This window comes from Calonectris borealis, chromosome 3 (genome assembly GCF_964195595.1).
Source record: "Calonectris borealis chromosome 3, bCalBor7.hap1.2, whole genome shotgun sequence".
Lineage (NCBI taxonomy): Eukaryota > Metazoa > Chordata > Aves > Procellariiformes > Procellariidae > Calonectris > Calonectris borealis.
The window spans coordinates 4,597,279-4,615,395 of record NC_134314.1 but is presented as its reverse complement, the minus strand read 5'-3'; the positions used below and the strand labels follow the sequence as shown (position 1 = coordinate 4,615,395).

At 42.0% G+C, this 18,117-nt stretch overlaps 1 protein-coding gene across 1 annotated transcript in view; it reads right to left on the bottom strand.

The window, feature by feature from the left end:
- The window catches only part of PKHD1 (PKHD1 ciliary IPT domain containing fibrocystin/polyductin), a 266,225-nt gene that overhangs the window by 108,193 nt on the left and 139,915 nt on the right, over positions 1–18,117 (bottom strand). The window contains exons 47-48 of the mRNA XM_075144880.1: positions 7,800–7,977; positions 7,081–7,276 (exon numbers count right to left, since the gene is read on the bottom strand). Of these exons, the coding sequence (XP_075000981.1) occupies positions 7,081–7,276; positions 7,800–7,977 (374 nt within the window). The remainder of the gene's footprint in view (positions 1–7,080; positions 7,277–7,799; positions 7,978–18,117) is intronic.

Here is an 18,117-nt window from a genome sequence, read left to right as displayed (position 1 = left end):
TCCCTGCCTCCCTCCTTTTTTCCCACTGCAACTGAGCAAATTTAAAATAACTGAGGTTCATTAATTTTAAGTGTTCAATAAATTAGTATGAATAATCAAAAAACTTGATTCTTTCTGATAATTACTATTTGATGTCAGTTGAAAGCACTCGATTGAGTTAGCAGCATATGCTCCTATGCCAAATGAGGCTTCCATAATTAAATAGAAACTGATTCCATGAGGTTTTTCTCATGTCTGATTAATTAGTAATCAGGTGCCTCAGCCCTGTTCTTCAGTGACACCTTCTCTCCCAACGGTAGCTATGATCTGATCCATGTATCAGTCAAGCCAATCTGCCCCAAATCATCACATAGAGCTCAAACAGAACAGCATCATGTCTTTGGGTGGCCACAAAGAAAACCTTAGAGGAGAAAGAATGACATGAAGATGCTAATTTAAAGTCTTTGACACAGAGTCCATGTGGCTTTTAGACAATACTCTTCTATGGGTACTTTTATGGTTATGGTGGCCTTGCTTCTCTTCTCACTTATAGCAGGGCAAATCAGGAGTCAAAGGTGTTACATCAGTCTTAGGAAAAGTTAAAGAACCAAGCCCCGATGTTATCCTTTTTTTGATAAATATATTTTGCCAGATTTGTTGGGACTTTTTTTGGCTTAATTTTGCAAGCACTACAGTGTAATCATCTAATTAAGGATGTTTGTATTGTTCAGAGAAAAGCTGTTCTAATTAAATCCTGAGGGGACATAAAACTTGATCAATATGCTATATAGACCTCATAAAGGGGTTCGGTCCCCTTACACAGTGAAGAAAGGAACCATTAAGACTTATCTCAGTACAGTCATGTCCAGAGTCAGGGCAAGAATAAAAGTTTCTCATATTTGAAGTGTCATCTAACCACACAGCATGAGAATTCAAACCATTATAAGTTATTTAAACCCTCCACATGAGTGCAGGAATCGAGGGCTGAATTCTTCACAGCCCTGCAACTTGCACAATTATTTATGTCAATGGGGTGTAAACTGCAACGGTTGTGAATCAGTAGTATTTTGTTGTCATTTCCCACAAATACTCCTAAAAACTGAACAAAACAGGAGAGATACAAGCCTTGGGAATAATCAAGACTGCAGGGACACAGTCTTTCTGGTTGTTTTGTTTTGCTGCCGAGTATGTTATCATTGTTTCTGTACAGGACAGGAAGAGATATAGGCAATACAGACGAAGGACGTCGTTAGTAAACATTGAATTAAGGTGACTCTTCACAAAATGTAGTTATAAGGCTCCAGGGTTTAGTTGTATAAAACCTTTATAAGGCTCATCAATTTTCTGTCTCATTACAGCTCTTCCTGGATGTTTGGGCTGTGAATCATAAATATAGGCCTTCTTGACGATACTCCCAGTAACTTTCTTCTGGTTCAGGGCTCCTTGAGTGAACATGAAGGAGGAGCAACTTAGTCTTTTATCAGCTTTGCAGTGACGGGGAATTTTGCCTGTGGGTATTAGGAAGGGCTGAAACTAGGATAAATGGCTCCAATAGCCTGACTTACAAATAACAAGCAACTCCATGCTATTTAACATCAATTGGGCTAACATACATCACAGGAAAATCAAAACTTTTAGACAACACAATCAACAACACAGTGAGACACACCGCTAGGAACTGGAGAACCTGGGATAGGATATTTTGTCATCCTCTACCAGGATCTGTTACAGGAGGTACCCAGAAATACAGTATCATGGGGACATTGCAGTGACGAGAAAAGATGTTTAAAAAAAAAAAAAAAAAAAGATTTGGGCTAATGAACACAGATTCTTGCTTACAGCAGATTAATATTGGCAGAGGTGAAGGCATGAAATTCCTCCTGCGGAGATCGCATAGTGGAAAGACCATCCCTGACAGGATTATAAGGGCATTTCATCATCTTATTTCTGTAACTGCTACATTCTGCTGCCATGCCAGAAGGACAGGAGCTCATCCGCCAGGAGAAGGTTGATTTTGCTCTTTGTGTCTGTTACAAAGGGCACCTCTTTGCTAAGAACTGACATTTCCTTTCACAGAGACCACTGAGAAGCCCACATCTGGTCAACTGACCTTCTGAAACAACTCATATAGGGTGAGTTTTATCTAGCTGGAAGAAAAGACTCATGCCTGTACAACCACTCCTCTGTAACAAATTAACTCCATTCTTTAGGTCTTTCACCTAGAATTGTCCTTTACCCCTGAGCAATAAGGCTGCAGAAAATATCTTTGTTTATTTATTTTCTGTATTTTAATATTAGAAACAAACATTCTTAAGGGCCTGTTTTTTCTCCTATACAAAGCAATTACAAAAACCCACAGAGTGCAATGGATGTGAGATCATTCTTTAGGAATTTAGAAAAGACAATAAGTGTAATCAGATTATTTTTTTGAAGAACTATGGAAACAGTAAACCTGCTTCTGACACAGCAGTAATGTGAGGTTGGGCCTCAGGCCCTCTTAACAACTCACACATGAGTAGCTTGAGCGAAGTCAGCAGGATGACCCGTCTCCATAAAAGTTGTGTCTACTGAAAAATGTATTTGGGGTAAATAAAAAGTTTGATAATCCTTTCAGTGATGTTTTCAATAATGTTTGTGTCAAGCACTTCAATTTGAGAAAAAAGCCAAGAGAAATCTGGAGATGGAGCAAGCCAACACTTTGTTTCATTCCAAAAGAAAATTGTTTAAACACTTCAAAAGTGAACAAAAAGGAAACAACATCTCTGGTTTTTAGCCAATTCCAGTATTGCCCAGAGACCTTAACCAAGGAGCAGTACCATGCTGTGGCACCATATGCTCGTATTTGTAACAGACTTAAAAAGCTCATGATGTTATTATTGTAATTTACACAGGATATTTCTCCTAAAAATATCCCAGATGTCCCAGTGTGATGTTTCTTTCCACCTCCTTTGTTACAATAAGATTTTTTCCTTCAGCATGGTCACGTTGTGTTAGGACCACTCTCCCAAAACATGGCTGAGCCGCAACCCATCAGTGTTTCAGGGAGCCACACATCGATTTCAGTGCCCATCAGCGACCTTTGAGGAACATTTCTCTCAAGATATGGGGTGCCCCAGAGAAAATCAGGATGATGCTATGAAGATGAATAATATCAGAGCAAAGCTGCCGATGTAGAAATGACCGGCACAGGGTGCCCCAATCTTCCTCGCCTCCACCTCTCCCAGCAACCAGCAGGGACATGGGGTTATCTATCCTTCAGTTCCATTCCTTTAAAATGGTCTGAAAAGATTATTTTCAAAGGGACTCCTGGGTTAGTTAACAGGGTTGATGTATGTAGGCAGCAGTGAGTACCTTTGTTAACAGGATCATTGCATAGGTAGCCCACATGGAAGAAAAACTCTCCATTACAATTATTCCTCCCCGTTCAGCATCCCCTGCTTTGTCCCATGCCAAGATCTAATTTACAAAACTGCAAGCATGCAAAGCGTCAGGGCAACTTAACTCCTTTAATCCCCTCCATACGGTATATTTTCTTGCCTTCTGTGTTAGACAGACCTTTTTTTCTCCCCCAAAGATAAACAAACACTTGCATGACACTAGGCAATTTCGGATGGAAGGGGGGGCATGGAGAAAGCCTGAGCCCGATGCAAACTGCTGGCCAAGGTGGCTCCATTCAGCTGCCCGCTTCGTTTGAATAACAATATCTTCTCAGTCGTGGGGTCTTTCCTCCCCTTCTCTCCCCTTTCCCCCGCCATGTGGGCCTGAGCAAAAGGCTGTGTGAATTCAGGAGCCTGCTTATGAATGAGCTGGCATCTGATACGTATTTACTGACGTTAATTTTGGATGTAATGCACCCCTGCCACTTCCCCACCGTTTGCCCTAAAAGGCTTTCTGATGGGCACAAAGGCAGAGGGTCAAAAGTAAGTTGACCCCTGGCAGAATGTACAATTATTGGAAAGAGGCGATACACCAGCAGCTGTCGAAACCCCACCGGCGCGGCGAAGTGCTTCCAAAAGTCGGAGGATGACTAATACGCTCGAGCTCTCCCCTCCGCCCTGCAAGAGCCGACTACTTTCTGCAGGAAGAATTATGGCCCTCCCGAGCAGCTGCAATAATTGTCTTCCTATTGTCCCCCAGCCCTCCCTCCGCCACCCCCTACAAGTGCCCATTGTCGGCCCGGAGTCAAGTGATTATATGCTTGGGCTGATGCTGTTTGCGCCCAGCTGCCTGACTGCTGACACACGAGCACCGAGAGGGGGGACCCGCGTCTGCGAGACGGGACTCCGACATACCAGACCTTTTACATAAGTCAAACAGGAACAAATGACTCTTTATCAGCCCCTTCTCCCTTTGAAGTGGCGGCTGCTTATAGGCCCTTACAGCTTTTCCTCCTTAGCCCGAGCAAACATCCTCCTTTTGATATGCTACATGCTCATTATCTCTGCCCCATTTAATGATTTTTGATTGAAGGGTGGCAGCGCAGTTGCCAAGAGGGTAGTTAAAGAGGCTCCACGCAGTCAGGAGGACAAGAAAGGCTTTCCTTGTGCAGCAGCCTAAATTTGGAGTTTCTTAACAGTGTGTTCTTGTTCTTAGCAGCAGATAAGGGCTGAGCGTGAAATTCTTAATTAAGCAGTAAATAGAGAGTGGGGTGTCAGCAGATGCAGCCTGTAGCCATGGAGACCAAGTCAGATGAAGGAGGGAGCTGAGACTCAACGCCGGCCCCGGGCTCGGGCATGACTGACAGCTGAAGAATCCGACAAAGCTTGTAAACGGGATTAATTAGTTGGCTAATTATTTCATATAGTTAAATGTAAATAAAAAATAAAAAAAAAACCAGCTTGCAGAGTTAGGCGGGAACGTGTTCTGAAGGCCAGACCTTCAAGCGTTGTCCTCTCCGGATCGGTGCGTGCAATGGTGGGTTTTTAAGGCCAGAAGGGACTATTGTGGCAGCCTTCTCTGACCTCCTATGGAGCGTGAATCTCGCCTCATGAGGTTTCTAATAGCTTCTCATAGAGTTGGAGCATATTTCTCTGAAAAGACGTCCAAGCATCATCTAAGGACCCTGAGTGATGGAAAGTCCACCACATGCCATGAGTCTGCTCTGATGGCTAATTATCCTCACCCTCTCAGCCTGCACAGCGGAGATTAGGAGAGAAATTAAATGGCACACCAGGGCTAAGAATCCGCTCGCTTTGTTTCAGACTTTTTCCCTACCAACAACATTAGATATTAGGTACCCGACACTGAATTATTGATCTCACTGCTGTAAAAGTCCTTGCTGAAAATGTTCACAGCATGAATTATACATGTTAGGTGTTTTCATAAATTTCCCCTCGTGTACTCTGGATGATTGTTTCTCTCTGTATTAAAATGAGAAACAACAACTAGCTCTTCATATAATAAAAATCAAGATGAAAGGAAGGCAAGAGAAGGACAAAAAAGTATCTATGATGCAAGAGTGACATATGCCAGCCAGATCACTTTGTCCCAGTCTTCCCAAGATTTCATCTCCTCTATTTTCAAGAGTAGTAAGAGGCCAAGATATAGGTGTCGTCTTCCAAGATTTCCCATGCTACCCTATTTATGAAAGTGCAGTTCAGGATATACAAACTGAAAAACAGTTGACTTTTATATTTGAAAGAATAAATTTACACTTTTAGTAAACTGAAATAATAAAAACATATTTCTTCTTTCAGTAGGTACCCGGCACGATCTTGGGCGAGGCTTAGACTCAACAACTGGATTTATACTAGCCAGTCTATGTCTATACTATATCTAAACAGGGCCAGGACATGGAACTAAGAGCTGGACCCCAATAATCTACATGGCTATATTGCTGGCCAAGTTCCTGGCGCAGCTTTGGCCCCGACCAATGCACTCTCCCAGATGGTGACCATTACGGTTTAGGAGTTAGCACAGGACAGGGATCTTTCCTAATTTGAAGCCTGGGTGCATCCAGCCTGTTTTGAGAGATAAAATGTTAAGCTGTATGGACACAAGCTGTGCAATGCCAGTTGGCCACAGGACCAGACATGGATGCAGCAAGTGTGACCCTCAGACTGAGGTTAAGGTATGGGCTTCCCCATTTCTCCTCAAATGTACACCGGATGATTTTCATTGCTGTCAGACTAAGCTCAGTGGATTGCCTGCCCTCATTCCAGATGTGTTTTCCTCCCCGCTGTCCCACTGATTGTTCTAGTTGCTCATTCCTAAACAGATCCTGCATGAGAAAGCCGTTTGCATGCCATCCCATCAGTGCAAATCAAGAGAAATTCATTAAAACTAACGGATTAGATCAGTGACAAAATTTTCTGTTACTATGAAAATCAGCATCTTTATACTTCATCTACCCTGTATGACAGTCATGAAAGATAAGCTATGCTTCTCAAAGGCACTGAAATGTTTTTGTGATTCCTAGTTCTACCATTATTAATAATGGCAACCATCATTACCTTGCCTTTTACATATAGAACTTAGACCCTTATAAAATCATTTCCTTGAGAATGGGAATTGCTGAAAACGTCCCAAATTTGAAAGAATAAATGAAACTTGAATAAATATCAGTAAATATCTGAATTTCTTAAAAAAATGACCACCATACTTCATGATCTAGTGTACAAAGCCAACATACTTAAATGTGAAGGTCTATGACATCTTTGGAAGTTTACAGTCATAGGAAAAATTCTCACGCAGTAATCCTATTGCCTTCAGTGGGCTCAGCCTACATAGATTGCACATGATTTATTAATTATACATGTGATATGGGACCAGCTGACAACAGAGATCATTAGTGGAATTTAATGCCTTTTCCTCACAAAACACCAATTCAAATTCAACAGATGTCACACCACCCACTATTTATGATACATTCCTTTTGTTGATAGATCAGGCATCAGATAGATCAGACAGAGATGGACCTGATGTGCATGCATTTACCTATTTGATTGATCTTTTTGAAGGACCTCTCACTTATTGAAGGGCCATTGAAGATGACCTTGTGTCTAAGGCCTTATATAATTTGGGGGTTTAAATTAAAAAGACATCAGCTCTGTCACCATTCTTGAACAAAAAGGTACATTGCATCCCTCGTATTGCACTTACCCAAATAGGTTAGCTTCCTCAGTCTGCTGTCAAGATACCAGTCACAGCTCCTGTGATGTCTGTATGAAGGCATCAATCGTAGTGGCTGTCCAGTCCTTGTCCCACAGGACACCACAACCTCAGGATGGGCAGGAAGATCCTTGTGTTCCACCAGCAAGTAATTCCCAGTCATGAAGTTGCTAAATGTCACTGAATACTAGAGAAGAGGGAACCAAAATAAACATGCCTGTGTCTGTGATTAGAGCTCCATGGAGTGCAGCATAAAGGGGTAAAGAGGATGGTGCTCCTCACTGGCAATATATCCTTTTGCAAAATGTGTATTGGAAACATGGAAGAGAGATATAAAAATTAGCGGAATGGTGATAAGGTGATGGTAAATGCAGACAAAATTAACTCCCCTCATGACCTTTAAAAGGTGCAGAGAAACAATGTCTTCTGAAAACCATGCTTCAGTATGTCTTAAGGCAGTACAAATTTTGTTGATTCCCAAGTAGCACACTGAACTTTCATCTAAGACGTCCAAAATCATCTTCTTGTTCCAAGTTACTACTGAGAGCTTCAAGGACTAGATCATCATATCTAAGTCCTGCCTATAAATATATAGAGATTTTCTCAGTGCACTTAACACTTTTTTCCCTCTTTCTGCTCACTCAGAAAGATGAAAGCATGTTTATCTCTTTCAAATATAATTTTGAAATTATAAAAAATTCCCGTGTTACCTGGAGCTGTTTGCTGACCAAAGGGTTGTCAAATGTCAACGCATAAGTCTCTTTATCCAAGAGGAGAACCATCCAGCCATACAGGTTTGATAAAGTATCAGGGACATAATTGACTGTAGTTGTCTTATTCCTACTGTCAGTCACAGTTAAATTATAGGGAAAGTCTGGAGCCTTTTTTCTGGAGGAAAAAAACATAATCACATTTTTTCACTGAACTCTGTCATTTTGCAACATTTACAGTTCTGTTTTTATTTGAATTACAGTAGTATATGCTGGCTCTCTCTCAGAATATGACTTCATTTGTGTAGTTCTTTACAAATACGGTAAGAAACGATCTCTGCCTGAAGTGCCGTAAAAAGAGAAAGAAAGAGAGACAAAGGGTGGAGGAATAAAGGCACAGAAGAGCAAAGCTTGTGCCAAAGCGGAGCAATGACAACAGCCAGGTACCAACTCCTTCACTGTCAGAGTATTTCCCCATCCACCAGACTCATGAGCCTCAGGTTCGACTTTTAGGATCCTCATCTTCATGAAATTTTCTGATGGGTGGAAATGGTCCACCCATTTCTTCACAAAACGGGTGAACTTTTAGTACAGCAGTTCTTCTGAGCACCCAAATGAGAACTCAAACTCCTTTTTCACTTGTGCTGCTTTTGGCTGGGATAGAGTTAATTTTCTTCATAGTAGCTAGTATGGGGCTGTGTTTTGGATTTGTGCTGGAAACAGTGTTGATAACACAGGGATGTTTTTGTTACTGCCGAGCAGTGCTTACACAGAGTCAAGGACTTTTCTGTTTCTCACCCCACCCCACCAGCAAGTGGGCTGGGGGTGCACAAGGAGTTGGGAGGGGACACAGCTAGGACAGCTGACCCCAGCTGACCAAAGGGATATTCCATGCTCAGCATATAGAGCTAGGGGAAGAAGAAGGAAGGGGGAACGTTCGGACTGATGGCGTTTGTCTTCCCAAGTAACCGTTACGCGTGATGGAGCCCTGCTTTCCTGGAGATGGCTGATACCTGCCTGCCGATGGGAAGCAGTGAATGAATTCCTTGTTTTGCTTTGCTTGTGTGTGCGGCTTTTGCTTTCCCTATTAAACTGTCTTTATCTCAACCCACGAGTTTTCTCACTTTTACCCTTCTGATTCTCTCCCCCATCCCACCAAGGGGGAGTGAGCGAGCGGCTGGGTGGGGCTGAGTTGCCGGCTGGGGTTAAACCACAACATCACTAGAACTTTGCACTCCTAATTTCTGTCCAATCTAGTCAGAGAAAAAAAACTCACTGAACAGATCAACAGTAGTAATGATATCATGAGTGGGCATAAACCCTTTAGATTTAAGGCCTCTGGAGACCTTTTTCTACTGAAAATAGGAAATAACACAGTGAAGCTGGAATGGGTATAACCACCCATCTTGAATTCCTCTCCAGGGGCAGGTTCTTTCTTTTTCCTGCACATAGCATTTTTCAAATTATGCTAAACTTATCTTGATTATTTGGGCATCTGGTCAGAATAACCTCTTACTGATTGCCATCATGATTGCCATGACGAAAGTATTCTGTGAGATACAGAATACTCTGCTTTCAGGAGCTGCTCTGTTGAAGGCAACAAACTACATGAAGGAAAAGATAAAGCTGAAATGCAGCTAACCCTTCCAATGTTCAAACATTGAACATACACTGTCTTTTCATGTCTGATTGATCAGGGACACCTGATCATAAGCCGCTTCTTCCAAACAAAGATCTTACCTTCAGTCCTCAGTATCTTGCATTCCTACAACAGCTCTTGAAACTGATGGAAACCATAGTTGAAGCTATGCTCTGATTAGCTACGCTGTGCTACTGCTTCACATCTGGAATGAGACTGGAAAGGCCTCCTCTCCTTCTAGAGGCAAGAAGGAGCATCAAGCTCCTCCAGAGGAAGTCAGATGTGAGATGAGCTAAAATGTTCTCTGGAGCTGGTATTTCTCTATGACCTGAATGAATTTGGGTGACAAGACTTCCACCTTAGAAATTGCATTTTGATATCAAAACTCAGGAAGAATAAATCCTAGCCCAAGAATCTCCTCCCTGTCCGCTTACTGCACACACATGCACAGACTGCCTAAGCTTGTCTGAGAATTTGATGCATCTCATTGTGACACTCCTCTCTGTAACAACTGGCAGAGATTATTCCCCACCCTGAGCGTGATCCCAGTTGGCTTGCAAAGGGATTGATGCAGGGTTGACTATGCCACTAAAGATGCAGGAGGAGCTCTGATAGAAGCATCCAAAATTCTAGCAAGGGTCTTACCCCATCACCACCAGCATCTCCCATCCCTGGCCCTGCCAACGCTAGGCATGCTTGTAAGAAAATTGGAGTTGCAGCTGTACAACTGCACAACTGCACAACTGCACAACTAACAAGTTTTTTTCCTGCTTCTTGCATTCTTCACATTATGCATGGGGAATTGCTAGGGATACACATCCCAGGACTGCAGATCTCGTTCTCAGCTGAAGAGAAGCTTTGCTGGCTTGCCAAGGTACCCTGGGGCCATGATTCTGCCATAAAGATGAATGCAGCAGATTTATACATGAATCAAGTCCTGCTGCAGGATCAAGACAAGTTGGCAGTTTCACCTTTAGTCCACTTAGTCAGTTTTGGCATTTGAGCTGACACTAAGCTTAAAAAAGACCCACCCACTTTTAAGCATATCTAAAATAATATTTCTAAATATTGGAGTATTACATTACAACTAGACATCTCAGCATATTACCCAACTCTCCAGACTTGATATGGCTTACTTACCCAAGATAGACAGCACTAAAACTCAGGTCATCCTGCATTTTGCCTGTTTGTATTTGCAATTTTTGGTTGTTTTTCCTCTTGCTGCTTTGGAGATAATACATAATTACAACGGCAATCATCTTGGAAGAGGGTTGCCTGCAGATTTTTTTTTTCTCTTTTAAAATCAGTTCTGGGTTTTTTTTGTTATTCTGGTAGCTGATTACCCAGAAACATTCAGCTGAGAAGCAGCAGTGGAAACAGGAGAAGTGTGAATCAGCAAAGAATCACTCAACCAGGAGGTATTGACAGACCAATGAAACTGACTGGAAGGAGTTTATAAGGCTTAAACAGCTTTTGTACTGCTAATAAACCTCCTCTTATAGGCATTAACTGGACCAGGATATTAAGCTGCTAATTAAGCAAGTAAATGACAACAAGCACATCATTGCCACAGTTATCAGCACCTGCACAGGTATTCAGGAAACCATTTCGAGCAACAGAAGCTCACCACGCATAATGTGGTAACATTAAACTCTCCTGCACATCAGAAATTGCCTTATTGAGTTACAGAGTTGCACAACGCCACAGCAAGTGACGGAGACTCAGACCCCATCCTCTGTGCGACGTAAATCCATGTGGTTTTGATCTTTACTCGTCTTACCTCTTCATCGCTGGAGAAGTCTGATGGGACAGCTTGAATCGCTTTTCTCAGGGACTTCTCCCCAGTACTTTCAAGAAGTTTTAAAGATAGAGAAGAAAGCCTGGAAGGGGAAATTCTGCTGGGATATAGGGAGGGATACACGTCACCTGATCGATCTGTCAGAAGTTTAGGTGGCAATTCTACACTACCCACGTAGATTCACTAGCTAGTGATTGTGAATGTGAATTCACTAGCTAGTGAATTAAGTGTGAATCCAACTCTGCTGGACACCAATCTTGACGAGAGGTCATAAAGGTACCCAAAATAAATATCTTAACCTAGACAGCTAACTTCAAGATGGCTACAGTTAAGTGAAATACATCTTTCCCAGTATTCCTACTTATAACAGACAAGTCCTCTCTCCCTAGACTTAAAAGCTAGGATAGACTTTTGACTACTTCAAACACTACCAACTTTTTTTTTGGTTAATTGTTCTCAGTCTTTGGGATACAGAGACAGGAAGCCTTCACTGGAGAATCTTTGGTTTGAAAATGCTATTTTTTTTATGCCAGAAAGCTTTTCTGAGCCTTTGCATGGTTTCATTCCATGATAGTCTGGGTTCCCGGACCTTCACCTGGAAGTTTGTTCATGACCCAGGAAGAAAAGGGAGCAGGAGATATCTTATGGCCTGAAATCTCTGGGGTTTCCTTGACCTGGAATGTTGTGTCCTTGCCTTTTACATACGTTTCTTGAGGTGTTGTCACCCACAAACACATACCCTACTGCTGATAGAGTGCCAGCACACCAAAACAAAAATTTGGGGAACCTGAAAAACTTTGCAGGTCTGCATAGAAGTTAACTGGTACAAGACAACAATGAGCCTGAGATCACATTCCCTTTGAAAGGATGTCAGCGTGCTTGTTTTTTTCACCTATATGCCAAACAGACACCAAAATGGAAATACCCTACTAATGGAATTACCAGCCACAATTAGCACCATTTCCATTTGCCCTAAATAGCCAGCGATTTCACTGTGCCCTAAATAGCCACCAATCTACCTCTCCTTAATGTTAATGAAGCAGAGTAGTGCGCACACACAAGAGTATTTCTAATTCAGAGGATCCGAGGGAGCCTGCATGCATCATTAACATGGAGAGCTTCATTATCAGAGGAAAGAGCCTTTCTCTGAACTTCCCCTGGCTTTATTTGAAAGAAACTAGGAGGCAATGGTCTTAATGCAAAATTAACCCTCACTTTAAACTGCTGGAAGTCCTTAGAAAGTGTAAGGGGGAAAAAAAGGATGACTCATTGAAAAGGCTGTATTTTTATATTGAAGCAGGTTTCAATTAAGGAGCAATTTGCTTTAGAAATATGGCAGGATTACTGGATAGGACTTTACAGTCTGAGCCACAATTTACCAATTGTGATTGTATAAACTGTTATGTAATTTAGCTCAAGTGCATTGTGCAGAACTGCTCAACATAGATGGGCCACAAAGGATTTGTTAAACCAATCAGCAACATCAAGTAGAACAAATATTAACTCTCCTGTTTATGTTTACCATTAACTTACTTATCCTAAGGGTCCATATCTTTGTGTATGAAGGAAGACGCTGTGTTTAGCTCTAAATGCTTTCTGTTTGATACATTTGTGTAATAATGCCTTATGATTATTCCTCTCCAAAACAGGAAACAATATAGCATTGAACTTCAAATGGGACACCAAATGTTTATATCAACAGTCCAGTTTATCGTTGGCCAAATGGAGGCTAATTCCAAATTATGACCATACCAAACACTTTACAGGTTTGATGCTGGGCTCAAAACCAGTTCATTTTATTTTAATTGCCAAGAATTAAGAATTTTCAGCTGTTTTAAGTAAAAGTGTGTGTCTTTGTTGAGAGACCAAGAACATGATTCAAATCTGCCTTATATTACGAACCCTCACCATCATCGAGTTTTTGCATGGACGGGTCTTTTCGAAAATAAGTAGAGCTTTGTCCCTGATCCTGAGTAGCCACTATGCAACAGGCCTTCTGAATTTGAAGTAAAAGAAGAATTGAGATGATGTCCCAGGAGCAGAAAGGGTTGTGACTGACAAGCTAAGATGGCTTCATTTAAAGTAGCTTTTGAGTTTGCTACCCCTGGTTTCCTAACTCCTCTCTGTTCTTAAATCAATTCCCCAGCTCCTATAGTTTACAGGCTGATATTTTAAGGAAAACTAAAATCAGATACAAATTCTGAGCTGGAAAGTGGCTGGTAAGCAAGCAGCTTAAACATCTCTGCAGTGTAAGCATAGCGAAGATCTGCGGAGGACCACTTTGTCACTCTACTTATCCCATGTCAGGCAGAGCTCTAAAGCATCCAAAGCAGATCTGAAAATCTGGACACAGGTACTCTGGGCATGGTTTTACTGCACCTCCAGTGCCCACTTGCAGTCCTCTACAAATTAATACAATTTTAGGGCTAATAATACACTGGTTATGACAGTGAGTCCCAGCTGGCATATTTGGCTTGGATCTATCTGCCTTCAGGAAGCATCCAACTGGATTGTCAGGCTTTTCCTTGCAAGCAAAGAATGTGTAGAGCTAGCAAATGCTGCCTCAATGTTAAATATATCTCCCTGCACCCAGAAACATCCCAGACAACAGTTAAGCTGAGGGAGTAGGCCTGGGGAAACATCTTCTCTTGCATACTCATAAGCCTGTGCAGGATCTGGCTTTGCTGCCAATACCCCAAGCTGCAGGGTAGACGGAAAGGTGTCCTACACTGGGAACCAAATTTCTCTTGGCTGCTTTGGTGGAACGTCTCAGATGTCAGTAAGAGTTGAACCTCTGAAGTTTAGCTGATGTGTTGCTTAACTGAACAGTCAACAGCCAACGATTTAATATTTGCCTTCCACATTATGCCACGGGAGCCCTGAGAGGGCTGGGTTATGAGGCTGAGTTGAGCGTGTAAGCTGCCCCATGTGTGAATACAGTCTTGTACACAGGGAGGATACACGACCAGAGAGCAACTGAGCATGTACGCATTGAGAGAAGAAGTGTGATTGTAAGGGTGTTTCACAGCAGGTGGGTGTTCATCTGAAGGCACCACAGTAAGTAAATATCAAAGGAAAAGCAAAACTAGAGTAACCATTTGAACTCTCTTCAAGACTCAAAGACACGGAGGTAGGGGGTATGCTATTCTTTTCGCACTAACCCATCAGCAGCGGCTGGGTTTGCAGCAACTGAATGCATGCACTACAGGAGAGGATATTAGACCAGATTTAAGAATTAAGGCTATAAAGAAGAAAGTTAATCTTTTCCTCTGCAGCAGACTAAGAAGAGGGAAGCAATAAAAGGCTTGAACTACAAGACTGGTGCTGAGCAAGTCCCAGGTTTCCGCAGTGAGAAGGGGAAAGCAAATGAAAGGGAACAAGAGGCAAACTTCCTTCTGGTGTGCGTAACCGCAAAGTGTTTGGAGTCCCCTTTGCTGCAAGGTGCTGCCTGGCTGCCGATTATTCTAATGCTCTCCTCTTGTAAAAATTATGCATAATGTGAAGAAACTTTTAAAGTCACTTAATCATGTTATGACAATTTTTTAATGAAAATTTGTTTTAATATTAATAGAGACTCATATTTTCATGATAATATGGGTAGCAGTGGCATTTGGAGCAGCCGTATCTAGCCTGCAGCCATGCTGTGCTGTGCCATGGCATAAGCTGTTCTTCAGACTACTCAATAACTTTCTCACATATAAATTTATAAAGACTTTTATAAGCTTCAATTACATTTTTAAAAGACATAAAAACCCTCTTTAAAGGGTGCTTAAGTGACACATATTAGTTTAACTTTCAACTGGACTTCATGAAGAAGGCTTTTGTTACAGCAATGCAAGCTTGGAAATGGATCCCCATTGCTTTGGAAGTTGTTGGGTGAAGCAGTTCGAGACAGGGAGTCAAGAAATGCTCAAGACACTTGTTTTCTCTAAAAAAAGGATTCCTAGGGTTTTTCTCTAACAAAAAAACCCATTTTTTTTCCAAACATACATTTTTTTGGGAAAAAAAGTGCCAATACACTACATGTACTCTGGTAAATTAAACAGCACAAAGATAAAGAGTCAATCACTTGCATTCAGTTGCCCACATTGTAACTGTTAAATAATTAAAATGGTCCCAGACATGCCTTTAGCTTGTGCCAACAAGCCGTATCCCAGACAGCTCCCACGCAGGGGATCTTTCCTAAAAGGTAGCGCTGATGCAACTTCCCTGATGTTTTGGAGGCTAAGCAGGTTAATAACATGGCCACGGCCAAGCCCTGGCCGTTGCCTTCAGGGTTGGGGAATGAGCCTGAGGTTGCTGGGATAGAGGTTGCCATACCAGGACTCCCCTCTCAAAATCCATGACTTGCCTCAGTCTTTAAGATTTTTGGAGTTGCAGTCCATCCCTGAAACTCAGGGGAAGCAAAAACTCACCACCTCAAGCCCCTCGCGCTTTTTCTTGAAGAGCACAGACAATGCACCACTCTAGACCAAGAAAGAGCTACTGAGCACAGGAGATGAGTGTGTTTTACTGCTATTGTCTGAAACCTCCTTGTACAGTGTGACCTCATGCCAAAATGAGGATGCTCTTGTACTATTACTTTGATCTGATGATCAGCAAATGTGGGTTTGGTGCTTAAGGTTTGGGCTCAGAGGCTTGTAATCTGTTTTTCACCCCTGGTTTTGATAGCACCTCTGTCTTACTGACCACAGGGACCTACCACGAGTGGTAAGTACAACTGGCAACTAGCAGGCTGCAGATCTGGTTGCGTACTCCAGGGCCTGGTAGAACACAACAGAAGGATTTCTTCCAGAGCAGTTTTTAATTCTTTGCTCATCAGAAACTAAAGAAAGCCAAGCAACATCTTTTTACTGAAATTAGATGAATTCAAGAGACTGTTCTATTAGGAAATTCTTCCTGTCACCCACCTATCTTTCTTCTCTCTGCTCAACCTCTGCCAATTGCTCCTAGTCATGCTTTGTTGTATTAATCCTAAAATATTCCCTTTTTATTGCAAACACTCTTCAAATACATCTGGACAAAATTCACCCTTTCTTTTTCTCTCCCCACCCACTCATCCTCTGGTCATGCTGTGGATATTTTATTAATTGACTTTCATCCTTAATCCGCTCCAGCTCCTTTCATTCCCCACCCTGTTCCTCTACCAGGTCCATTTTGGAGCTCTGTCCGTGTGACTGAAGCCTCCCTGACTCATCGCTTTTACTTGGCTGCATGCTGACAGTCTTTCAACTTAACATCATGGTGATTTGGCTGGTAGGAGCTACTCAGGAGAGAGGATCTGGAAGCAGCACAAGAGGATGCTCTCGGTCTCTCGGGTTACTCTGTTAAGTACGTAGTCGAGAGGACAGGCTAACAGCTGGCCTCTGCTACTCGGATCGCCAAGTATCTTTGATGTAAATTGACTCCCAGCTTGTGTAGATGAAGAATAAAGAAGGGAAAGAAAGATGACTAGCTTGATAGAAAAGACTGATTGGGAAGTGCCTGGTCATTGATATGACCATTCTAAAACCCTTAAGCAATTTACTGGGCAAGACAAAGTTTAGGTCAGGGCTCAAACTTTTCCAGAGTTCAACAGCAATGGTGCAGATGAAGTCCTATTTGTACCCACTCCTTAACCACCTTTTGATGCAAGGAAGAATGAGGTGTATTGAATACATTAGCTATCACGAATTATTAACATTTACATTGTGGCAGTATCCAAAAGGACTCAAATCAAACTACAGGCAATGTGGTGAGAAGCTCCATCCACCTGCACAGCATCGACCCAAAGAGCTGGTAGTCCATATAATCAAAGTAAACACAGACTAGAAAGGGAATTGATTCGCCTAAGAACTCATGGTTAACTGGTCCAGAAAGACACCTAGCACAGTTGTATTTTGTCTTCTACCCAGTACCCTTTTTGTTAAATCAGAATGATTCCCAACTCTTAATTTATCGCAGACTTTTGTTTTCATTATGAGAAATGAAAGCTTGTAGGTAGCTGAAAGTCTTATAGTTTTCCCTTTCAATGGAATGTGATTTTTTTTTTCCTATTTGGGAATGGTTGGGGTTTTTTTCTTCCTTCTTCTAAAACATGAATTATAAGACAGATGTGAATTATTAACTGCCCTCTGACAGAGCACTTCAGGATTTCTGCCTGGGTTCTACTAACCTGAAACAGCAAAAAATGGATAACGGTTCAGGATAGCTGTCCTGTGCCAGGGACCGTTATAAGCCTTTAACAGTGCAAATGGCTGAAACTGGAATGGGTTCAAAAATAAGTCAGAAAGAGAGACAGACTGCACTTACATATATATGTTTATGGACAGATGCGCAAACACTTCCTGTGCTTGCATAAGTCTTATTTTCTCTAAAACCAGTGTAGAAGACAGGTAGGGGAAAATCATCATTCAATTTAGGATTGAGACACCTAAATGCCTACTGATATTTATATATGCATTGGGTGACCATTACAGTCATTAGCATCACAGTAAGTACAGTCAGTAGAAGCCCAAAGGACAGTTCAGCTGACCAACCCTTAAGAGAAAGATCAGAGAAACAGAGGCATCTAGTGCTTCTTAAAATGTCCCAGCAATCAAAAACTTTGGTGTGAGGTGTCAGATCTGACAGTGTCTCCAGGAGATCCTTGCCCTTCTGCCACAGAGTGACAAGCCAAGGGAAATATCATAGGGCGTTTTAAGTGGCACTAAACATCTCTCCATGGGCAATCGAATCAAGGACACAGGTTCCATCAGCTGTAATGGAACACATTGCCAGTGTCTACATGGTGACCACACATGTTTTTCGGGACAATATCTAAGTTTATATATCTTCAACCCAATTTGAATTCTTCATCTTGAATTTCTGGCTCACCTGCCTTATTGCTCTCTACAACTACC